The sequence below is a fragment of the Grammomys surdaster genome, unplaced genomic scaffold (assembly GCF_004785775.1).
Source record: "Grammomys surdaster isolate TR1022 unplaced genomic scaffold, NIH_TR_1.0 126679, whole genome shotgun sequence".
Classification (NCBI taxonomy): Eukaryota; Metazoa; Chordata; class Mammalia; order Rodentia; family Muridae; genus Grammomys; species Grammomys surdaster.
In genome coordinates, this window is record NW_021621467.1 from 1892001 (window position 1) to 1918211 (window position 26211).

The 26211-nt window shown below is 38.4% G+C and overlaps 1 protein-coding gene across 3 annotated transcripts in view; it reads right to left on the reverse strand.

Moving 5' to 3' along the window:
* Window positions 1-951: 951 nt before the first annotated feature.
* Nsun3 (NOP2/Sun RNA methyltransferase 3) overlaps window positions 952-26211 on the reverse strand; it is a 50120-nt gene continuing 24860 nt past the window's right edge. The window contains exons 6-7 of one of the 3 annotated variants that reach the window (XM_028761168.1): window positions 4262-4542; window positions 952-1161 (exon numbers count right to left, since the gene is read on the reverse strand). In XM_028761168.1, the coding sequence (XP_028617001.1) occupies window positions 4272-4542 (271 nt within the window). In that variant the 3' untranslated portion in view covers window positions 952-1161; window positions 4262-4271. Of the gene's footprint in view, window positions 1162-1667; window positions 4543-26211 lie in introns of those variants that run through there. The other 2 variants (XM_028761167.1, XM_028761166.1) reach the window with 2 other exon arrangements.

Sequence of the window (26211 nt, forward strand, 5' to 3'; positions counted from 1 at the left end):
TTTTTAAAAACTCAGCACTGGATTATGGATCCATTTTTAAGTGTTAATGTTTTACTTGGTTGCTTAATGAGTCCCTTATAAAAATCCCAAATCAAGTCTTTCTTAGTTTACATTTTATTATAAAATATCACTTGTCATGTTTGTAGAAACTGTGGTGTCAAGATAATATTTCGGATTCTCTCTCACTGACTTTGCAGCCTGACACCACTGCAAATCCTGACATTCCAGTTAATGCTTTGAGGACAGAATGTGTTAGGGCTCTCAGTACTTGCAGATGATCAGCATGTAGCATCTAACTTATGAGCCTCCATCTGACTGTTCTGTAGGTGCTCCTGGGATCCGGTGATAGTGTAAGTATCATTGTCAGTCTGGAGAGGAACATCAGAAATGGGCTTCATCCTTGCTTCCAACCCCAGTGCAGTAATAAGCCAGGAACAGGAGATTGTGAACCATTGATTTGAACCAAGTAAATGAGTTGAAAATAAATTGTGCTATCTGCTCTATTTGTCCCTAAAGTCAAATTTACCTAACACATAACACAAGTAGCCCCATTCAATTGCATCAAAGAACTTCTTGGCATGTAATACAATTGTCACCATGCATTCCGATTGTCTCTTGTATTTCAGATATGTTATATTAGCCTATGCAGATGATCTGATGGTTCTCACCAGGCATATAGGCTTCTTGAAGAAAGCTCTATTAGGCCTTGATTATTTATTCATGTACCATGTATACAGGTAGGCATTTTTTATACCTACCTACATTATATGAAAGCGTATTTTTTATAGTACCACTGGGGGAATAATATGTAATTTAAGTATAAGGTTAAATGGATATATGTAATGGGATAAAGAATAGTAGGGCCACCTTGACTCCAAACCACAAATAGTATCTTATGCTTTAAAAATTCAGTACAAACCATTTAAATGCATTACATTTATTCTTGGTCTATTTGTGAAACTAGAGGCTGTTCAGTGTGCTGATGGCAGAGTGCAGTTAATGTTGGTAGGTGACCTAAATTTTATGAAGCTGTTTTGAAAGTGACTTCATGCCACAGAAAGCAGCATCTATTACTCCTCAGTTTTCGGTTGACATTGCAAGGCTGCCCAAGGATCCATTCTCCAGCTCACCATCTGTAACAGAGACGGAGGCACAAAATACCTCCATGGGGGAATCCTCAGTATTACAATCACAAGGCATACTTCCTCAGACTAGGACTGAAATATTTCAAAGGCTTTTCTTCCCCATGTACTGTCCAAGCATTTGATGCTCTGGGAATAGAGAATTGTGCATAAACAGAAAACTGAATAGTGGCGAACAGGCATAAAGGCAGCCACTAATCTTGAAGATCATACAATCCATACTGAGTGAGACAACACAGTGACAGTAGGAAGGGCTGGCAATGAAGCCAGATTGAATCTGAGTTCTCTTCTTAAGTTGGCAGTGTCCTTGACAAACACACAACACTGGGCTTTGCTTCCCTCATTTACAGAGAAGAATACAAACTCATTACCAGTGGCTGTTCATTTGGTTGCTTGCTTGTTTTGAGACAGTGTCTCCCCTTTGTGGCGAGCCACTGGCAGGCCTCTGTCTCCCAAAGGCTGATTTACTGACACCTATCACCACCATTCCTGGCCATAGTTATAAACAACAAAAAAGGCATCATAAATACTTAAATCAAGCATTTAATGTTCAATAAATATTTGCTGTTTTGTTACAATCATCTTAATAATAAAGCCAATGAATATATGTAATGAGACATGATTTTCATCAATCCCAAGACAATCAAGTCCAATACCACACCTAATGTTCATTTTAAGTTTCATAACACACTCAACAGTTGTACTGTGAAATTTTACATCGTGGTTAACTTATACAAAAGCACTTTTAAAACTACAAAATCCAAAGACAGGAATTCAAACAGAAAAACAAACCACTACTTCAAACTAAAACAAACAAAACCCTTTTCTGTCATTAATCTTCTGTAATTACTGAATACATTTGATTGGCCCAAGAGATATACATTTACTATAAACACACTGGTCAGATATATTTTAACATATTGATGAGAACAAAAATAGGATCATGATTTTTCCTAGGCTGTCCATTCATTCGACTCCAGTTACACAGGTGTGCAAAACAAAAAGTATGTAATGAGTGGCTTGATGAACAGAACGGAACAATACTACTCGGCATCAGTGGAATTTTGTGCTTCCACAGTTGACTTTTTAAACTAATTATGGGCTTGAAAGATGGCTCAGCAGTTAACAGCATTTATGGCTTTCACAGAAGACGAGCGTTTGATTCCAAGCACCCATATATTGTTTCATACCCATCTATATCTCAGTTCTGGAGGATCTGAAGCCCAGTTCTGACTTTCTCAGGCAACAGGTATGCACATGGTATGCAGACATACATGTTGCCAAGACATTCATACATACAAAATAAGATGAAGTAAATAAACAAATCTTAATAAAAATAAAAGGCTAATTTCCAACTTCAAGTATGCTTTGTAGTTTTCTCTCCTGCACTAACCTTCCCTCCTTCCCTCTGTCCTCCCTACATTGTCCTTAAGGAGGGTCTTGATAGGCAGCCCAGGCTGACGTAAATTTACAATTCTTCTACGTCAGCCTCAAAAGTGCTTTGATTACAGGTGTGCACTGCCATGTCTGCCACTATGATTTTTCTTAATAGTTGGAAAAATGTTTGGATCCAAGTGAAGCCTTGCTAAAGAAAAATCTATGATTGAAAATTGATTTTTAAAAAATCCCAAGTATAAATATAGAAGCACACACAAAATTCTGGGGATATGTATAAATAGCGACCACTCTGAATGGTTTGGGGTCTTGGTAATGAATAATTAACTCTTACTAGGCATCTTCTACATTAATATGTGACATCACATTCTCATATAACATTTTATAACCAAGTGAAATAAAATGCCCCTCCAGATTGCAACTGTAAGATAATCAGTTTCTGTAGTACTCATTATGACTGCAATTATGCAACAAAACACTCCAAATATAGTTCAGTTATTGCCATTATTAATCATTCTGGTTTTGTTTCAAGTGCTTGCTTTATAGCCTGCTGGATAGACTCCATTATTCTACAAGCTGAATGTCGAAAGTCAAACTCATGCGTGTGAATCTGTTGTTCTAAAGGCCTTTCAACATAATTTACCCTTTCAATTTGTATTTGTGAATAAAAGAAAATGGGGAGAAATAAAGCTGGTGTCAATAGAGTCACTGACCTTTGCAGTAAACAGAAGACAGTCCTTAACACAAAACAACTTTGCAAATAAGAAACCTATTTTGTTCGAACTAGAAATTGTGCTGCTTAAGAAGTTTAGCCTTGGAATACCAATTATTCTTACAGAATGAATCTGCAGATATGATGAGGAAACAGTAAAAGTGTTGGCAAATATACATTTTGAAAGGAAAGATTTAGAACACTCATGTTATAAAATTCGGTACTAAACATTGTATGCACAGAACTCAGTATTCTAATTAATTTAACTATGAAATCCCAATTAAAAGACAAAAAAATGTTCTACAGAACCAATACCATCTGTCCCATATTAAATCACCACTATACATATATTTCAAGGAGCAAATTATACCTGAAAATTTCTTAAGCCTATGCTCAGTGAGGCTGAAATACTAACAGGATCCAAATGGTCCTAGGGAAAGTGACTGTAAGTATTTAAAAACTAACTGTAGAGGCGGTTTTGATGTTAAGATTCTGTTCCCCAATTGGTTCTTGATCGCTCAGTAAAGAAGTCATGGGCCAATTGCTGCTGGCTGGAAGGAATAGGCCGGACTTCTGGGTCCCTGGAAGAAAAGAGACAGAAGCAAGGAAGGAGAGACAGAGTTCACTGGTCTTCTGATGAAGAAAAGTTGACCAGCCATATGAGATCTCAAAATGAAATGGCCACACAGGCTGCTCTTACAGGGTGGTCGGGGAGTTTGGCAATTAATGTTTAGAGCAGGTGGAAGATTTGGAGCTAAGAGTATTGATAAGAGCATGATTTTCCAGATAGGAGATTCTAGTGCCAGCGATTGTGCCAAGAAGGTAAGTTGAAAAGGGACAAGCAAGTATGTGTGTCTTTTATCTGTGGATTCAAGGGAAGCTGAGCCAAGGCTGGTAGTGTGGCCCATTCACAGAACTAAGGCAGTGTAGCTAAAAGCAACACATAACTAACACTTGGTGAGCTCAGAAAATATACATACAATAACATATCAGCATGGCTTAAAAAACTCACCTTCCCATTTTCACATACTCATGTCTTTTTTCAATTTGGCTATATACATTGGGCCCCAAGCTTTGCCTTTTTCAGGAATCACCAAAAGGCTGCATTTCTGGCCAGTGGGGGCAAATGTGAAGTCTTCAGAGAAAGTCCTTGCTATCCCACTAATATCCACAGGTACGATATTACTGTTGGAAGTTAAGATCTCACTGACCACATCTTGATTTTCAGCCTTGGAAAGTGTGCATGTAGAGTACACCAGTAGCCCTCCAGGACGTAAGGCTTTAACTGCAGACCTGTGTGTAATGGGGAAAAGGAAGAGATGAGTTAGGTACAAGAAGCAAAATAGGGGATCTGAGTCAAGGAAACTACATACCAGCCTTACTCTGACACAGGCTACAGTAACTGGTGGTTTTCTGACCCTAGTCATAGCTTGTTTGCATTTATCATTGATGAATGGGAAATGGTAACCAGAAAAATCAAGATGGAAAAGTCAGAGAAAGTGGCTGATGGTTTGTTCTTTTAAAGATAGGGAGAAGGGGAAAGAAAAAGGATAATGTGTTTGCCTTTTGAATCATAGAATTAAAATAGGAAGCAAACACTTTAATTAAAAAGAGACAAAATAAATCACTGATCTTACTTTATACACTCCAGGTTTGCCTATCATGTAAAATCAGAAGGTATTCATCTAGGAACTAGGGATAAATAATTTGTGGGCCTTTTAGGCAGCTGTGGTGGGCCATTCCTCAAACCAAAGACCTTTGCACTCTATCTTAAAGGGATCTTCTAGAGCAGTGGTTCTCAAAGTTCCTAAGGTTGCAACCCATTTATTCAGCTCCTCATGCTGTGATGATTCCCAATCATAAAATTATTTTCATTGCTACTTTATAACTGTAATTTTGCTACTATTATGAATTATAATGCAAATATTTTTGGAGGTACAGGTTTGCCAAGGGGGTCACGATGCACAGGTTGAAAAACCACTCCTCTAGAGTAAGGAATCAGCTTACCATAGTGTGATATTAGCAGAAAAAAGCTTCTACCTTTACAATAAACCTCCTGTACATTGTTGTTTTATTATAAATTAAAAAGGTACAACCAAGGGCACCCAAGAAATGATTGGTGAATATATAAGAAAACGAACACAAAAACAGCAAAAATATGGCCTAGGAAGAAACTGACAATTCAGGCAACAAAATGACACAATAAACAGAGAGATCAGCAAAGATGGGTTATTCAGTATCATAAAAAAACAGGAAGAAGATAGCTCATAGACATTTAATATATGTTTATGCAAATAAGGAAGATTCTGTAGAAGCATTTGGAAATTAAAAGTCAGCATATCCCCTACCCCTCATCTTCAAAGTGGAACAACAGATAGAGTCAAAATAAGATCAAGCAAGCTTGTCCAAAAATTCAATTAACAAAATTGGGAAAATAATATACAAAGTTTTGGCAATAGAAGTTGAATTAATATAATAGGAAGATAACTCTGCAGAAATAAGACAGAGAAATGACTCATCCAAGAGGCTAGCACACTCATTATTATTCATGTAACATCTATTATATGCTGGTTGTCTAGGTATTGGACATGTATCAATGACAATATGAACACTAACAATTTAAAACACTTCCTACCAGGTGTGTTGTCTTACACCTCCAATTCTAGCACTGGAAACTCTGAGGAAAGAGAATTGCTATGAGTTTGAGGCAAGCCTTGGCTACATAGTGAGTACCAAGCAAGTCAGGTTTACACAGACAGGCTACCCTGTTGTAAAATGTCTCAGGGAAAACCACACTATATCCAATAAGAAATGTTCTGCCCTGAAAACACACATATACAAGTAACACTGTATAGTCTGACTAGGCTATGTTTTTAAATTTAGGAACATACAGGTATGTAAGAACAAGTAAAGAAAGAGACCTTGTATTTGAAAGAGAGCAAGGTGGAGTTATATGAGAGGAAGAAAATGGAAGGGGGTATTATATAACTTAATACTAATATAATAATATAACATATAATATATATAATATATTATAGTACTATATTATATATTAGTATATGTATAGTAATATATATTAACAATACATATAGTTATTATATATATGTATATATACATATATATAGCATAAATATATATTAGTCTCAAAATAATTTTAAAAATTTCCCCTGTGTCCATTATCTCTCAGTGGAGGGAGGAGAAACTGTAGTTGGGATGTAATGTATGAAAGAGGAATTTTTTAAAAATTATCAAAAAATAAAAAATCTAGAGACCTGGGGGAAGGGAAGCCTTTGTTTTCACAAATAGCAAATTCTTACAATTATCCCAGGGAGAGCAGCTATGGAAAGCTGAGTAGTCCAATGAATGAACTGAGTCCCTTGTACAATGGTGTGTAAACACACTTTGTCTTTCTATGGAACTGAGTTGGGAAATGGGCTCTTTAATGAGATAACTGACTTGAAACCCAATCATTAGAGAGGATACACTATTCAAATTTAGCTGATATTGTTATAGGAAGAAATTAAATACAGAGTTACAGAGAAAGGAACATGTAAGCAATAGGAAAAGAAGTTCTGCAATCATGGAACAAGGCTTCAGAAGAACCCAGTCCTATCAGTGTCTCTGAAGGATGTATAACCTGTCTGTCACCTGTCAGAGATAAAGTACTTCTCAAGCTACTCAGTCAGCTGCACTATGCCATGGTGTACCATGGTGGGAAATGTAACTCTAAGTAAGACTAAATAACAACTGGGCCAAGCAGATGTGTGAAGGATGCACATTCTACATGGCAGACATAACCATCAAAAGTCTCTAAGGCATGGCCAAGGAAAGAGGACAGCTGTGTGGCTAAAGGCAGGGAAGACAGAAGGGTTATCATGAGATGAGATCAGACAGAAGTGCAGAAGAGCCTGCGACTGCTGCATAAACTTCCCATGTACATTTGCATTGCAATACATCATTGCTAAAGGTTAAAAAGCTGAGAATATAGGAAGGCAATAAATGCCTCCAGAAGGAAAAAGGAACACTAAGAAATGGGTCATATCAGCATTCAGAAATCGGGCTGACAACAGTGGATATCAAGTGAATTCCATTTGCAGCTGACCCTTAAAAAATATCCAGGCAGAATACAGAAATGCTCTGATATCTCTAAAATTCTTCCTCTAGCAAACAGAAGAGATAAGTCAAGGAGGCAAAATAGAACCCATAACGGAGTAAATACAATATGGACAGTGAAGAGCAGGGAGCCTCAGAGAAAGAGCAGTGAGTGAACTTTGGAGCAAAGCCTCTTTAGGCTGCAGAGAGGGAGGTCTCCACGAAGAGTGACTGACAGGTAAGAAAAACCTGAGGTCTGCCCTGCACAGCTGGGACAGAAAGTTGCTGCTCCCACCTCGTTCATTCAAGGAAAATTCAGTAATATTCCTATATTAAAATTGAACTAACAGAAAGAGAAATTTACTTTTAACACATTACCCAAGTCTACAATAAATTATATTTTTATAGAGTTAAACAACATATACACTTTACTGATTCTCAATGTTCAGAATCACTCAATGGACCCATATTAGGATAATGTCTTGGATTGTAGATAAAACCTCAGAAGGAATAGTACCAAGGTTGACAACTATGAACATGAAAACAACATCGAAAGGTACTGAAGAATAAATGAGAGGGAGATACTTGTGGCAACGTCGACATACAAAGATGCTTATTGTAGGAAAAGAGAGGAGGCATTGTCTTTGATTATTGGAAAGCAGACAGACAGACAGACAGACAGACAGACAGACAGACAGACATTAACCAGTAGTAGACTAGGAAATGGAGGTCTTGGAGCTGACTCTGGGAGAAATGGGTAATTTGGTGCCCAGGTATACTCTACTCAGTGTCAAATCAAATCAACAGTCACAGGATGACTAAGGATGCAGGGTCATTGTTATGATTTGTATATGCTCGGCTCAGGGAGTGGCATTATTAGAACGTGTGGGTAGGCATGGAACTGTGGGTATGGGCTTAAGACTGTCATCCTAAGCTGCTTGAAAGTCAGTATTCTGTTAGCAGTCTTCAAATGAAAATATAGAACTCTCAGCTCCTCTTTCACCATGCCTGCATGGATGCTGCCATGCTCTGATCTTGATGATAATAGACTGAACCTCTAAACCTGTAAACTAGCCCCAATTAAATGTTGTCCTTATAAGAGTTGCCTTGGTCATGGTGTCTGTTCACAGCAGTAAAACCATAACTAAGACAGTCATGTAAGTGCTATAAATACCAGCAGCAGGTTAGTAGTCAGTGCCTAAAATCTCTAAAAGAATAACATTATTTAGAGATCTGGGATATTCTTTAGCGACTTGGCAGTGACCTGGAGAATAAATTAAGAAAAGAAATATGGGAAAGGCATTGCTTCTGAAAGCATAGGAGGAATTGTGGCAGGAGGAGAGAGAACATGTAACTACACACTTAATCGTATTTCTAGATTTTTACCTATATGGTTAGTTTTAATGATACAACAAATGACAGGGGAGATTTACCAGAAGGATAAGTATCTAATTTTCCCACAGTCATTAGTAGTTTTTGTATAAATTCTGATTATTAGGTGATAACTTAATCTCCAAACGGCCTATCCCCTGAAATCCCAGACAGGTAACATTTTCTAGCACCTAGACTTTGTAGACTTCCCAGGCATTCCTTTGCTGAGTAAGTGTATTGTTCATACAGAGTTGGGGAATTAAAATGACAAACAGCAGTGGCAAATGGCAAGGAACATTTGATGGGAGTCTCCAATGTTCTGCCTAAGATTTTGACATTAATCTAACTTGTATTTTTTAAAAAGCGTTTGTGTTATTCCCCAGGATTTCTTTTTACAGAAATTAATGTGGCCAGCAAAGTTATGCCAACCTAAGTTTAGAAGATAAATTATGGATGCTGGAATGAAAACAAAGCAGAAGAATCAGCCAATACTACAACATTATAGAAATTAATTTAAATTTGCATCAAGCCAGGAACATATTGTTTATAAATGGTGAGGCTTCTGTGTCCCTCTGTGCAACGTAAATGAGAGGGGGAAAAACCCTCACCCTTATGTGATTAAGTACCATCATTGTGACCCATTTAAGTTAAGACTAAAATAGTCCTTTTAATGGGAGTTTAAAGATATCTACATTCAATACTGCATTTATCTTGTGCATAGTGACTATCTAATGGATTTTTAAAAGTTGTACTCCTACTGCCATAGTCAGTAGAAAATGATCACATATAAGTATGAATCTAGTAACATTCTGGTAAGATGAAAACACAATTAGTGGCTTAAAGTATTGAAGCCAAATCTCCTGCAGGTCTCTGGAGCCTATGGTTTATAACAGGCTTCAGGAATCCAATCAGTGAGTTTCTATGCTACATATCAAAAAGCCTTGCTTTTCGTATGGTTTTTTTAGCAACTATGTACCTTGGCCAGGTGGTGATGTCATTCCAACCTGAAGTTTGTCATCAGGGTCTCTAGTCTACCTCTATGCTTCCTTCTCATCTGCAAGGACCTATGTGGTGACTCTGGCCCACTGAGATCTACAGGAGAGTCTCCTCAAGCCAGAATCATAGTTTGGTCAAATCTAAAATACTTTCCCACTATTCTGTTGTTAGAATACTAGTCACCACTGTTCTTACAACAGGGGTGTTATTTTATTGATAATTCTAATCTCTGATGTCTAGATACGAAGACCTTCCCAACACTGTATGTGCACATACTGCAGAAAAGAAAATATGGATAATAGTTTTTAAGATCAGACTGCATGTATGAAGCGTAAGTAGGCCCTCCATAGCAGGTAACCTTCAGGTATGTTTTTAAGCAATGTAGTTTGGTAGACCTTAAAAAATGCACTACAAAGGTAATATTTGGAATGCAAGGGCATTTAAAGACAAGGGACATGAATAATGCATTTGCGAAAATCAATATAATGGTGGACACACAAAGAAACGAAGGAAGAACAAATTAAAAACAAACAAAAAGACCCTGAGTGAAATCAACAAGCTTCTTCCTCCAACATGAGCTCCTGTTGTGTAGTTACTGTTTTCTGTTTTTATTGAGAGGAAAGAAAACTAAACTATCATGCTAACTTTCTGCAATAGAGCAATGGCCTTGCATTCTCCACAACCCTAAGTTTTCTAGGTTAACTAGATCTTGGCAAATGTAACATTATTTACCTGTTCAATAACCACTAATCATGATGCCTGAAATTATCCCAAATAATGTTGCATTAATACATATTATTCACCACTAAAAAGTGGAATGGGAAGGTTTACTTACAAGCTAAATAAGGAAAGACACCATAGTATCATGCTAACTATAATAGAATCAAAGGTGTTTACCCAATTCTCAAAACTGTTACAAGTCTCCATTTCTAAAATGAGAACTCACACATTATCCTGGGATAATTTATTTATATATATATAATCACATGATATATATCAAGTGTATACATAAATAATATATATACAATGTCCAAGTATAACATAAAATTTGGGGAAATCCTATTCAAAGAAGCAGAAGGCTACACAATATAATCTCTCTCATTTTTCTAAAACATCTGTAGGTTTCCAGAAGCTTCCTATATAAGTGCTCATCAGGGTTATTAAACTCTATTTGAAATATAAAGTAAACTTCTATCTCAGAGCAGTGTTATAGTAAACAGAGCCACTCCTGGTTAAAGGTAATAGAATAAAATGCAGTGGTAAATGCCTTATAAGAACTCCTAACAGAGAAAGAATGGTCACTAGTCATGGACAGCATTCTTCTTGCCCTGGTGCTTTACAGCAGATCTAGAATATCTAGTTCTCTTCAAATCTTTGATTGCTTTTTAGTACCTTATAGAAAAAGATGAAATGCATCTGGTGCCTAAGCATCTAGTTAATGAAGCATCTGAAAACAAAGCCAGACAAATTCCTACTGTGGAAACCATTACACAGAAGAACATTTTGAGTTCTTAATGTAGCAAAATCCTTACTGTATCTTTGGAAGCTTAAAAAGTATACTCCAATGAGACTCCTCCCTTGTACTTTATCACTAAAGACAAAAAGCCCTGAAACATATAGGTTTTTAAAGTTTTCTTTAGTCTAAAAGTAATAAACTCATACAAATCTATTTAGAGTCAAGACCTCTGACATATGGTGTAACTATTTCCATATTTTGCTGAGTGTTAACATGTTTGGTTAGATTTCACAGTGCCCCTCTAACTCTGCAAGCAAGAAGCGAGTGTTCAGCCAAATGTGGGCTATATTTTTTTTCAACATCCATCCAAATCTCTGAGTTCTAAAAATACCAACACCATACCTCAAGTGTTTTGAATCAGATTCTGAGCTTCTGCCTTATATTCAAATAAGCTTTATTGAAGTTTTATAAAATAGAATCTGTATTATATCTACAAATAACCACATAGTTATCCACTGAGTATTTTATTCAATACTTTGAACAAGCAGACAATTGAAATGTTAATTTTAAAGGCATCAGAAAGGGTGGGTGCATGTGGCTCAGCGATAGAACACCTGCTCAGCATACATGAAGCCTGGTTCAATCCCCAGTCAACGTGGGCAAATTAAAGAATTATCAGACAGACCGATCTACTAATAAGCAGTCTATGATGCTCACCAGTGCTTTCTCATCCTAGAGAAACTAGATTTTTTTGTTTTTGTTTTTGCAAGTTATCAGGGGTTCTATCCCTTTGGCATCAACATGCTTTAATTTGTGTGTTTCTTTAAAAACTAAACAAAACACTGAACAAAAACCAAAAACTAATCATGAGAGTGTTTCCTATAGGTACTAAATGAAGCCAAGTGTCAAGGCATTCACTTTTTCTTTCCAAAAATTAAATTCTCTGCTATTCATCCTTCAAGGGTCTACTAACAGGAGAACAGCTCAAGCATCAAGAAACCTTTGAGACACTGACTCAACAACAAGATGAGAACGTGCGTTTTCAGCACAAGAGAGTTCATCATTAAGTTACTAGATGGGCTCACAGAGTCCCAGCTATCAACACATGATTTACAGAGAATAAAATGAAAAGGCAAAAGGCAACCTGAATTTAAATCCTTGAAGAAAAAACATATGCTTTCATAACAGCACACATTTCATGAACTTGGAAAGCTAAAATGAACTAGAAAATCAAGCAAGTCTTAGAACCTTAATAGCTAGGAAAACAAAGCAATAGAAAAGCAATGGAAACTTCAGCCAAGATTTAACACATGACACAGGATGTCCTCCCCTATCTTCCCTATGGCAAACCTCAGTCTCAGAGAATATTCTATATGTAAATACTGTTAAGTCCACCTAATATTTAAAAGCTATATATTCCCCTTTCTCATCTATTCTTCTACTGCCTGATCAGAAAACTTGGCATTCAGTGGAGAGGGTCACTGTTAATTATATCAGTACATTTAACTGTTTTCTCCATTTAAAAGGGATGAAAAATCAAATTATAGGGGAAAAACAAAACAAAAACCAATCAACACAGCAACAGTGCCATCTTTTGACTAAAGAAGGTAAAGAAGAAAATAGTTTTAGTTCCTCTTTCAGTAATTCCTCAAGACTTGCCAGGATGTAAGTGACTTCCTTTTAGGTCATCACTGTAGCATAATGTATGTTAAGATGTATCTCCTGCTTCACTTCCAATTTCTGATGCATATGTAATGGAATCATAGATTACTCTTGAACATGTGGATGATAACTGAAAAATACTTTAACTAATGTTTATTTTTCGTATTTATTCATATATTTCTACTGTCATTGTAGCATTAAAGCAACTATACCTTATCACTGGACATAAGTATAGGCAAAAGGCAAGAAAATAAATGTAAGTCACATGTTCAATTAAGCAGATAGAGCACAATCTTAGCAAGCTTATCTACCTGTGGTAGTTTGAATATGCTTAGCCATGGGAAGGGGCACTATTAGAAGGTGTGGCCTTGTGGTACTGTTGGGGTGGACTTTGAGAGCCTCCTCCTGGCTTCCTGTGGAAGACAGTCTTCTCCTCTCTAACTTCAGATCAAGATGTAGAACTCTCAGCACCTCCAGCACCATGTCTACCTGGATGCTGCAATGATGATAATGGACTAAATCCTTAAAACTGTATGCCAGCCCCAATGAAATCTTTGCCTTTATAAGAGTTGCCTTGGTCATGGTGTCTATTCACAGCAATGAAACCCTAACTAAGGCAGAACCAGGGGTATTGCTGTGATAGGCCTGATAATGCTTTTGTTTGGAAAACTGTGGATTTGGGGACTTTGCAAAGCAGTGGAATACTTTAAGTGGGGCTTACTGAACCACAGGAGTAGAAACATTTGAGGCAGTGATGCTGAGTGTGCTTTGAACTCTGGGGGCCTGACTCAGGAGGATTCAGAGCAGAAGAATGTTACTATGTAGCCTAGAGACTGTTTTTGTGGTATTTTCGAGAACAATGTGGCTGGGTTTTGCCCTTGTCTCAAGCTTCTACCCAAGACAAAGGTGAAGAGACTTAGGTTAATTGCACTGACAAGAGAAGTCTTTAAAAAGCCTAGTTTAGACTATTATGCCCTATGGTTTACTCTTATCAAGAGCTTTTTGATCAAGTGTAGCCAACTGAGAAAGAAAAAGTACAAAATATATTGTTCAAAGAGTAAAGAGGCATTGGAAGGTGGAATGAAGCTAAATCCAGTGTTCAAGGATAGTAAATGGAATTAACGATGTGTTGACCTTGGGGAAAGATCCCACACAGCTAAACTACTTGTTTATGTATTTACAGGTGAACAAAGGACAGTTATATCATGTTAGGCATATCATGTTATTCCTGGTTACTGTTTTCATTTGGACATTTAATTTGAAATGAGCCACAATTCAGAAATGAAGAGCATACCTGTGATCCAATTCTTGAGGCTGGAAGACACAGGCTTTTGATCTGGACCCTGAGACATGGTGGCCATTGAAAGGTTAGGTCCAAGATTGGTGGTACACATCTTTGATCTCAGAAGGTAGAGTCTTGCAGTTCTCCACATTCAAGGTCAGTTTACAAAGCAAGTTCTAGGGCATCCAAGCTTAGGCATGAAGGATGTAATAGAACAAGAGGGTCATGTTCTAGCACCAGAAAGTATCAGAACTCAGCAGCTTAGGCCATGTGGTTCTGGATTTAACGTCAAGATTAGAAGAGGTTACCAGGACAATTGATGCTGGTTAGAAATCATTGTGAAGAAATTAGTAGTGATTAAGAAGAGACCAGCATCGCTGAGGTGAAATTTTCTGGAAAATGTTTTCTGAGAGGACAAAGAAGCTGGGTCCCAGAAAAAGACATCTTGCTGGCAGCTGGACTTGATAATATCTATGAATCACTCAGGTGGTGCTGGTTTTGAAAGTATGAAGGGGTCATGGAGAGTAGCTGAGGCTTGGCACTATGAGTGGCCTGGAAAGGCCACTGGTGAAGGTGCAGCCTCATTTGCAGTTGATGAACTAGGACTGAAGAGGTCATGGAAAGAAGTTGAGGCTTGGCACCATGAAGGGAGCCTTTGAGAGGCTATTAGTGAAGCCTAGTTATAGTGGAAGACTCCAGGGAGTTGGAGATGCCAGTACCATGGGATGACCACCAAGAACAGCAGCAGCAGTGGAGTGGAGTCAACCAGTGCCTAGTCTGCTACAGATGGCAGAGCTGGAGAAGTGACCCAATTCCTTTGGAGGAGCCCAGATCATGTGTAGATCCCAGACACTGTAACAAGGGACTGTAAATTTGGAGTTGCCTTGGATACTCCAAGATGTTAGAGATACCAGAGCCATGGTTTAACTGCTGAGGGAAGTGCTAACAGGAAGTGGAAACAGCCTAAGAGAAAGAAGTGTGTTGCAGTTATCAAACCTAAAAGGAGTTGGACATCAGACAAGGAGATACAGGGTACGGATTTTGCCCATGTACTTTTTGTTCTTGCTTTGGCTAGTATTTCCTTACCATAATGTTTTGGAATGGTAATGTATATCCTGTGATGTTTGAATTATGTGATCTGCTTTTTGATTTTGATTTTATAGGTGATTGCAGTTAAAAGATTGCTTGAATCTCAGAAATGATGTTGAACTTTGAAACTGTGATAGACTTTTGAGACTGTGATACACTATGGGGACTTTGGAAGCTGAACTAAATGTATTTTGTACTGTGCTATGTCTAGGTATGGCCCCTATAGACTCCTATGTTTGAACAAGCCTATGGGGTACCAAAGATGTGGAATGTTGTGGTTTGAATAAGCTTGGCCATGGGAAGTGGCACTATTAGGAGGTGTAGCTTTGTTGGAGTAGGTGTGTCTACGTTGGAGGAAGTATGTCACTGTGGGAGTGGACTTTGAGAGCTTCCTCCTGGCTGCCTGTGGAAGACAGATTCTTCTCCTCTCTGCCTTCAGTTCAATATGTAGAATTCTCCACTTCTTCAGCATCATGTCTGCCTGGATGCTGCGATGATTCCTACCATGATAACAGTGAACTAAACCTGTAAATCTATAAGACAGCCCCAATTAAATGTCTGCTTTGATAAGAGTTCCCTTGGTCATGATGTCTATTCACAGCAATGAATCCCTAACTAAGACACTACCTTAGATATTTTAGCATTAAACTTTTAAAAAGTCAAGTCAGGAAGATTCAGTAGTTAAGAATGCATACAGCTTCCAAAATTGCTGAGTTTGGTTCCAAGTACACACACTGGGCAGCTGCCAATCATCTACAACTTTGGCTCAGGAGTTTCCAGTGCCACTGCCCATGTGGCATATAAACACACACTTAGACATAAAAATAAATTCTTTCTAACAATAAAGTAAAAGTGGCAGTGCTGGTGCACTCCTTTAATCCCAGTCCTCGAGAGGCAGAGCTAGGTCAATCTAAGTGAGTTCAAAGCCATCTTGAAATTTCCAGGACAGCCAAGGCTATACAGAGAAACCCTGCCTCCAAAATAAATAAATAAATAAATAAATAAATAAATAAAAAACAAACAAACAAAAAACCAAACAAGCAAAAAGAATTTTAAGCATTTAAAGTAAACATATGCTAACAGTCTTAATGTTAATCGTTACTTTAGAATCTGGATCCCTGTATTTTACAGCACTTGAAACTTGTACTGAAAAGAAGATGCTCCAGAATAATGTGAAAACTAGAAGCCTTCTAGTCCCACTGCCCAACTAACAGCTAAACTGTAAAGATACGACATATCTTTCCAGAGGACAATAAACACTTAGCATATATCAACCCATGAAGACAAGTTCACTCTTCTGGAAAAAAAATATAATTTTTCTGAATAAAAGAAATTGTAGATCTGGCTCCAATTAACTTGGAACAGGCAAGCAAAACTCTCTGGGACAGCCCACAGAATAATCAAGACCTTGGCATGTCTTCATTAGGTGTCTGGCTGCTCTCTTGCAGCAAATCTGATCTGTGCTATTGCTTTTTCTGGATAAAGTAGTTTTGCTCTTCTGTAGTCTGTGTGCACTTTCACTTCATTCTTAAGATGCCAAGAACCTGGAAACATGCAGTCTAAACGCCAAGTGCCAACCATCAGTAACAAACTAAACTGTGCAAAGGACATGTGATCTATGTATTAACAATATTTTATATTTATTTGATGCCTAAAGAGCACTTCATATGCAGTCTTAAAACCTCATAAAGTCTACAGGGTAAAAAGTCTGACTTCATTTATCAAACCAGGGGTCACAAACCCTGACTAAGTTACACTGCTAATTAGAGAAGCACAGACTGCCAACCTAAGCTAAAACCAGAGCAGGGCCACAAGCTCACCACTGCTTCTTAGAGCAAACAGCTCTTTTAAAACAGCTAAACTAAGTATGGAATCTAGGGCAACAAGACCTGGGATGCAACAGACATTTATTTTATCATACCAAAAGCCTATGGAAGGAGAGGAAAAACTGCATGCCTTCAGGCATTTTAACATAGAGAAGTCAGAAGCTGGCAAGTCTGAGGCAATGACCTGAGAACTGGGAGTGTACACAATGTTGGTTATGCTTGTCTACTCCTTCCTACAAGTAGAATTCTAATTAATCAGTAAGAACTGGACTGATTGCCCGGGTAGGCTCAAGCTGTGATGACTGTGGAACCTGGCTGTCTACTGATTGTAAGTACTACTTTAGTAAGCTTACTTATGTTATTATTTAAGTCATTATTATATAAGCTGTCTTTTCTCTGTTATATAAGGAAAAGGATACCTAGACTGATACTGAATTAGCTATCACACTGGAGTTGCTATAGCAGACTCTAAAGTGTAATAATGGTATAATAAGCAGGTAATAAGGACCAAGGTTACAGAATTACAAGTTCCAATGCTAGAGTGATAACTGGTGACTTTTTAAAACTTCATTGGACCACTGTGCTCTGATATTTGGTTAAATATTATTCTGAGCATATCTGTGAGGGTGAAGAGGTTAAATAAAATTAGCATTTGAATTGAGAGACTAATAAAGCTGGCTGCACTTCATAATATGGGTGGGACTTGAACAATTAGTTGAAATACTGAGTTGAACAAAATATTGACCTCACTTAAAGAAGAAACTCTACAGCAGATTGTGGTGGACTCAAAGTGCAATGTGGGCTCTTCCCTAGGTCTCCAGCCTGTTGGTCTACCCTATGAATTATAGACTTATTAACCTCTATAATTGCACACTATTTCTCTGGAGAACCTAGCTAATGTGCCCAATGTCCTCGACTATACCATCATAATTTTATTTTAAAAATCACATTCTCAACCTCTTGATAGAGTTGCCTAATTGGCATGACTCCTTAAAATGCACACATGACTACAGATCCACTAGTTCAACCTATACGTAGAAGACAGCACCAGTTCATACTCCCTTTTGGAATCACAGGGTATCAACTCTAATTCTGAACCATTTAATTCATGAAGGAATCCAGCAGCTCCTCTAGAGATCTCTGACACCATTAAATGTAGAACGTTAAGAGTAACATAGATATACATAGAATTTGGAAATACAGAAACGGTATGGTGGTTTGATTAGGCATGGCCCACAAAAAATCATGTATTTCAATGCTTGACTTTCTTAGGCCTTGTTGGAGTAAGTCATTGTTGGGAGGTCTCCTATGTTCCAGCTCTAATCTGTGTGACACACAGTCTCCCTTTTCTGCCTGTGCATAAAGATGTAGAACTCTCAGCTTGTTCTCTAGCACCATGTCTGACTGCATGCCACCATGTTTCCTGCTACGTTGACAAAGGACTTAACTATAAGCCAGCCCCAGTTCCTTCATAAGAGTTGCTGTGGTCATAGTTTCTCTTCATAGCAATAGAAACCAGACAGAAGTCTCCCTCTTTACCATCATGGGATCTCCCCATCTCATACGCTGTCAGCCTGCTCAGCTCAAGTGAGTCTATGTAAGCAACTTTTGTAACTGGATGAGACTTAATTCTCAGACTACATCCCTAGAAACAGTTGGGGAGATTCTTCTCTAGCCAAACAAACAGAATTCCTCTGTTTCCAGGCAGCCAGATACTGTTCCATAACCATACACCTAGTTATGCAATTAAAGTTCTTTGCCTTTTTTATATGCTTAGTTCTAAGGATTATATAAGCCCCTCCCACCAAAACATGTTTCTGTTTTTAATAGATGAACATTGATTCATCTGTCATTGTAGTGTCAACTGACTGCGAAGTATGCAGTCTGTGAAAGCCTAACTTATTGTCCATGAAATCCCTAAGCTATAGATTTTCAGCTTCTTTAAAATAATGACTACATTGTTACTGGGGTCTCTGTATGATGGGGACCAGTTGTGTTTCCACATCCTCCATTTCTTCCCTCTCAGGGTATCCAGGCACTGCCGTAAACCAAGTTGGAAGGATGAAGCAGAGTCTAGAACAGGTATGGGAAAGGCTATCTATGAAGTTTGGAGAGTGGGAAGGAGTTTTCAAGGTAAATGAAATCATTGACTGGAGTTTAAAATACCTAAATTGTATCGAGAGGCATTCCAGTAATTCCAGGTACTTGCTGGGTGGGTTCTTATCTGGGAAAGAGGACTTGGACTTGTACATTGGCCAAGGACTACTTGACCTTCCTCAGGAGTATAGCGGGTAGTGCTCTATAGACAAGGTCAGAGAAGGGGAAGCCCTGATGGTAAAGGGAGTCTTCAATTTTTGTGCAGAGCTCAAAGGAGCTATCCTATGTGATCATGGTAGACTGCAATCTTAATTAGCAACATTTCTCCTCATGTTATAATCATTCTACACATGTCCATGCATTTGTTTTGTTTCTATTTCAAGACAGCATCTTGCTTTACAAAACTCTAGCTGGCTTGGTATTTGCTATGTATTCAGGCTGGTACAGATTTCATGCAAGCCCCTAAATACTGGTATTGCAGGCATAAGCCACTAAACTTACCTTGTAATTTTAAAATATAACCCAATAAATGAATGAATTTATCTTAAGAGGGAGGTCATGAGGAACACATTCAGCATCAAACATAAGAATGAATTTAATTTCAGCAGACATTCATAAAATTCAGAGTAAAACACAGCTCAATCAGCCCCTAATCGAGGCGAAAATCTTCACCTGTGGAAAAAAAATAAAGGTTTTCCTAACAATTTATATGAAATGAAAAAGGTCTTCAAGCCAATCTGGGTTTCAGATGAGCCCTACAGTAAGTAACACAACCAGTAAGGGAAGGCTACTACTTAAAGCAACGTGGCCTCACTCCTGGTAAAATTGTATTGTTGTTGTTTGGAAAGACTTTCTTTTTAATTATATGTTTAAGTGGTTGTCTTTTTGTAGATTTGTATCTGTAAGTGCAGTACCTGTGGAGGTCTGGGAAGGGTGCTAGATCCCTTGTAGCTGGAGTTACCAGGAGTTGTAAGCTGTCTGTCGTGAGAGCTAGGAATCAAACTCTGGTACTATTAGAGAGCAGTACTCATTCCTAACCACTGAAACATCCCGCTAGCCTCTATTTAGTAACTTTAAGCAAGTAACTTTACCCCACTAAAAAAAAAAAATGGTTATTGCTTTAAAAATGAGATATGTGACATCATAAATACAATTAAATAACTCTAAATACCAATTATCTTAGATCTTGTTTTTTTATTATTAAGAAAAGAGACATCTAATAGAATATATTTAAAAAATGGTGGGGAGGGCAATTTGGTCTAAAAAGGAGAAAATGAATTCATTTTCAAGGAAGATACTTTCCTAAGTTGATGGAATAACAGAAGCAATTGAATCACTATTCAATAATGTGACAAACTGTCAAACTATAGAACTGACCCTCATGGGCCCTTTAAATCTCTGCTTTGTTCCTTTCCTTCTTCCAGCCCAAGTGTCCAATTCCTCTGCACTCATCCCTGTTTTATTCTTGGACTGGTGGAGGAGCTCTTTCTTTATCTTCCTTTCTATGCTGGGTCTGTCTCTTTTTCATGGTGCTCCCTCGGCCTCTAGCTTTCCTTTCCAATCTTCCTGCTTTTGTCCCTTTTAAGAGGCTCTCCTGTTTTTCCTTCCCACTGCCTATTTCTCATCACCCCCATATGCTGTCTACCAGTTTACTGTTGCTCCTAGAAAGCAGCAGTCTAGACAAGAAAGCAAGTCGAATGTCCCTGTGTGATTATGCACTGCAACCATAGAAGCATTAAGGTGAAAAGTTGGGGCTCATGTGCAATCTGTCAAATAAATGCAGATTTGAAATTAAGTTTCAGGTACTATAAACATCAAAACAGAGAGATTTCTAGGTTGATAGCTATCCAGCGCTATCATCAGTTTAAAAAGTATTATTTTACAAGCCTTGAGGGTACTCTTCCTTGTACTATGAGGGTACTGTGCTCATAGTAACTAATCAAATTTCTAGATAGGAAACTGTTTATTATCAAAGAAGTTCTGTAAATCCAAGATAAAGAAACATGACCAAGCTCGCTATTTTCAAAAGCGCCATGCCCACTGGCCAGACTTTTGTTAGTATAAGAAACGAAAGCACACTGATAATTACCATCTCTCTTCTGGCAGTACATTGAAGAAATATCCCTTGAAGAAGGGATATTTCTTACATAGTGCTAGTAGAACAGACAAATGGATCAGACATTCCTGAAGCAGATTATAAAGGACAAGCGTTAGCTCATTTATTCCCAATTTTCACTTGAAGAACTCAAGTTTTGTGTATCTTCTGCAAAGTTAATTACTTCATTAATATGGGTAAAGTGGGGAGGGGATAAGTATTAAAAGTTCTCTGCTTAAGACTAAATATAAATGTAAGATTACGATGCCTAAATTAGCAAAATGTGGCAGCACACCATTAAGTCTGCCTAACTTCAAGATAGGGTCTTTGATCTATCAAATGAAATCTCACTTACTCAGAGAAAGGAAATTAACAGAAAAATATTTAAACCAATCAGCAAAACTGGTCTGTGTGTGTGTGTGTGTTTGAGTGTGTTACTAGGGTTTATCTGGGACAGTCTGTGTGTGTGAGAGAGTGCAGAGGTGTTTCTTGAAAGACTTGGACAGAAGAGAGAAAGGTGTGCATTTGATCAATGTACATTCTAAAAAGAACCCAATAAAACAAACAAACAAAAACCTTATCAGAACCAATCCAATTTGGACTCATTACAAAACATGTTTTTGTCACATCTAGCACTTCAAGAGCTGTCAAAACAGTAGTTGGGCCTTCCTTCTCAGATTACATTAACAAAAGATGCCTCGGTGTCTGATGGAAACTGTCAAAATGACAGTACCAGGACACATCAGCCTATAGCAGTCACAGGAGTTGTATATGAAGGGTGCAGCATCTCCTGCCCTGTATTAGCATGAGCTGTCCAGAGTGGCAACTCTTTCCTGCCTCAGCCTACTGGAGGCCTGAGAAGCTGTCCAAGGTGCTGAAGCCGTCTTTCTTGTCTCAATTTGCAGCCATTGTGAGACACCACTGCAGGAGCTAGCCACTGTGGCAGCACCTCCTCTCCAGCCTCCTCAGCAGCTCCACTGAGATGGCATCTCATATCTATGACTGATAAAGGGAAAAGGGAGTGGAAAAAAGCCACCAATCCCTGACCTTTTCACAAAATCTACTAATCCCTGAGCTCCCTTAGCTCAGAACTTGAAATTTCACCAATCTTCAATGTGGAAATCTCTACTATGAAGGGCTCTGCCCCCTAAGAAATCCTATATAAGCCTTTCTGTTTTGTCCAATTCTCTGTTGTCCGTTCCCAGGAGCAGAGGGCAGCCATACCTGGATTTGTCACCCTAATTAATCGCTTTCATGAGATTTGCTGCCTGGTGTGACTCTGTCTTTAGAAGAAGCCAAGAAGCCAAGAAGCAATAAAGAGAAGAAGCAAAGAAGTGGAGTGGGGCTGAAGCTTTTAAGCTCCTTAGCTCAGTTGGGGATCCCTCACCTGGGAGCTGCAATGCCTCTGCTGAGGAGGCTTCCTCTCAGAGCTGTGTGGTTCCTGGGCTTCTCAGTCTCAGCAAACCCTTCCTTAGAGACACTGTTCCACCTCAGGGCTGTGTAGTTCCTGGGACCCCATGTCGCAGGATGCCTTTCCACTGGGATCCCATTTCCATTCAGAAGTTTATGGGTTCCTGGGCTTCTGAGTCCCAGGATACTTTTCCATCTTGGCAGAAACACACAGATTAGGGGGCTCCTTCAACATTTCATGAAACAATACTGTTGTACCTTGTCTTTATATGTTTCCTGAATCAGTGCTGTAGAATCCAATGTCTTTATAGATATACCCTCAAACTGTGCTGTAGAATTCCTGTCTTTATAGATGTTCCCTGAACCAATACTGTAGAACACTATCTTTAAAGACATTCCCTGAATCAATGCTGTAAAAATCCCTATGTCTTTACAGAACAGTCACATTGACCTGAATAATTCTTTAGAGAAAAACATTGATCTCTCTTTAAAGAAAGAAGTCATTTGACTCCTGCAGTGGCAAGATTATAAGATAATTAAAAGTCTGTAAACTTTAGTGATGGTATCTTAGTAAACCCATTTAGGTCAACAGCATGGTAAACTCACGTATCCATAGTGAAGGGTGGAATGGGGTCAAGTGCCATAGCATGGCTCTGATGGAAGAAGCGTTGCAGGGAGCTGTGATTAGCAGGATGCACTAATCTACTCATATCCATCAGGCAAAGAAATAGTTGAGAAGCTTCAAGAAGAATATGGGGTATCAAGTAGCACTTGAGACTACTCAAAGCCTGGTACAGCACAGTTAGGCCAACTCTTGAGAAGTAGAATGGTCACTGACATTCAGAAGGCTTGCTTAGGCAACTCAGAAGGACCATATCTCAAAATAACAAGGAAGGAGGATAAGAGAGCCAGAGCTGGAGCTAAGTGGAAGAATGTGGAAAAAATGCAAAAGCATACACTGGGAGTTCAGACCTGTTTTCCTAGGTACTCATAAAGCTGAGTCAAGACTTCAAAGTCTGCATTCAGTTACTAAGGAAATATAACTTAAACCTCTGTTCATATCAATTGTATCTTACAAGCTTCATACACTAAGATGAGTCATATACTTACTGTTCTACTTTGAAAATCTTTGTGGAAATAGAGAGATGACTTAGTTGGTAAGATGTTTGCCACATATGCACACCTATCACTGAGATTTTTACTTGGCAACCTATGCTTCTGGGATGAGTATACTCCCCTATTCTGGGTAATTTCAATTAAACTTGTCTATATAAACACAAACACACATACACACAAGAGGAGAGGAAAGGAGGGAGGGAGGGAGGGAGGGAGGGAGGGAGGGAGGGAGGGAGGGAGGCAAAGAGAGACAGAGAAACACACACACAGTCTATAAAATAATAGGTTTCAAACATCCTTACTGTTAATTATTCTCTCCTCAACTACCTCCTCTGTTCTATCATCCCATCCATCATCCCTCCCTCCCATCCCATCCCCCACATAAACTGCCCTCCCATTACTCTCCTTTCTCTTCACATCACCAGTGTTCTATTATTCTCTTACTACAAAAAACAAAAACAGATAAGATTTCTTCCATTCTTCATCAATATCATCCTTCTCAGTTTTCCTCTATTCAACAGGTACTCCAAATTAAGCATAGAAATTGAAAGGTTAGATGTCAGTATCTAAATACAAATGAAAATGTGTGGGGAAAAAACTCGCATGACAAAAATGTGACATTTATGTTTCTGTGTCTGGATTAGCTCACTTAGTATAATTTTTCCAGATCTATCCATTTACCTCCAAATTTCACAACTTTGATTTTCTTTATAGCTAATTAAAATTTTACTATATATAAGTATCACATTTTCATTATCCATTTCATCAATTGATAGACATCTAGGCATGTACTAGCTATTGCAAATAAACATGGATGAGTACATGTCTCTGCAGTAGGAAACAGAGTCCACTGGTGATATGACCAAAAGTGTTATAGTTAGGCCATGTGGTAGATCAATTTCTCATTTCTGAGAACCCACCACACTGATTTTTCAACAGTAACTGTACTAATTTGTACTCCCACCAAAAGTAAATGAAGGTTTCTCATTTGCCACTATCCTTGCCAGCTTCACCAGAGAATGGGTAAAGCAGAAACTCAACTCACTAGTCCAGAGAATAAGGAAGTAGAGTGCTGGAGAGTGCTCAACCATAAATATATTACTCTCTCTCCCCAAGGCTCAGGGGTGATCATGGAAGAAGAGATGCAAAGACTGTAAGACCCAGAAGTTGGGGAGGACCAGAGCTAAACAATACCTTCTGGACTTGATGTGACCACTGCACTCTTGAATGCACAACAACAAACTCTTGCTGCCTGGGTGACACATACCTTTAATCCCAGCATCAGGAGGCAGAGGCAGAAGGATCTCTTGAGTTCTAGGTCAGCCTGGTCTATAGAACAAGTTCTAGAACAGCAAGTTCCAAGACTGAAAAACCCTGCCTCATAAAACAAAACAAAACAAACAACCTAAAGATCAAACATAAATCAAAGTGTGGGTGTTTGCAGAAAACTGCACAAAAAACAAGCTAGTTAACATTCTATCGTGGTATAGGAAGGGATTCCTAACTGAGGAGCTATGGTCTCCTGGTGACTTCTGTGGAGTGATAGTCAGTTTTTACTTAAGTTTGTGGCTCCTGGTAGGTCAACCATGCTCCAGTGGATGGCCCCAGAAGTACAGGGACATCACAAATTTAAGTCAGTCTTTTCATTGAATAAAAAAAGGAGACATGAAGTTCTTAGATGGAATGAGGTGGGGGTGGGCCTGGGAGGAGATAAGGGAGAAAACTGGGAGAGAATATGACCAAAATACAATGTATGAAATTCTCAACAAATTAACAAAAATATTTTTATAAAATGAAATTAGATCACTGAAAAAGATTACTTTGGTAGTTCACTAATAATGAGGTATTTTCAGTTACAAGATTTAAAGTGAATACTAGTCAAAGGTACAGTTAAACTTATGCAAGTAGAAGCTCAGGGTAAGGGCCAGTGGTTGAACACTTGCCTCCAATGGGCAAGGTCCTGGGTTTAATCCTTAGCAGTGAAAACAAAAGTTTGTATACAGTCTGACTCAAGAAAAAACAGTTGGCAAAGAAAAAAAAATCAAGTATTAGGTCAGTAAGATGGCTCTCTAGACAAAGGTACTGCCATCAAGCCTGATAACCTCAGTTCTATCTCAGAACCCAAAGCTTTATCATCTGCCCCACACAGGCACATGTGGCACAAAGCAAGCAAAGGGGAAAAGATAAACTAACAGTAAACTCCGGTAATACTGCCCCATTTTTATTTTTAAAATTATACTTCTTTGTATATGCATGTGTGTGTATGTCTTTGTGTGTATGCATGAATGTGTGTGTGCGTGCAATGCACATTTGTGTGTGTGTGTAGTACTACTTTTCTTGCATTTTCTCCTCTCTAGCTATTTTCTCTAGTACCATCTGTATTACATTCTTCCAATGTTTTCCTCAGGACATTAAAAGTACATATTTTATTACTTACAATGATTAGCAAAGTGCCACACAGAGTAGATAT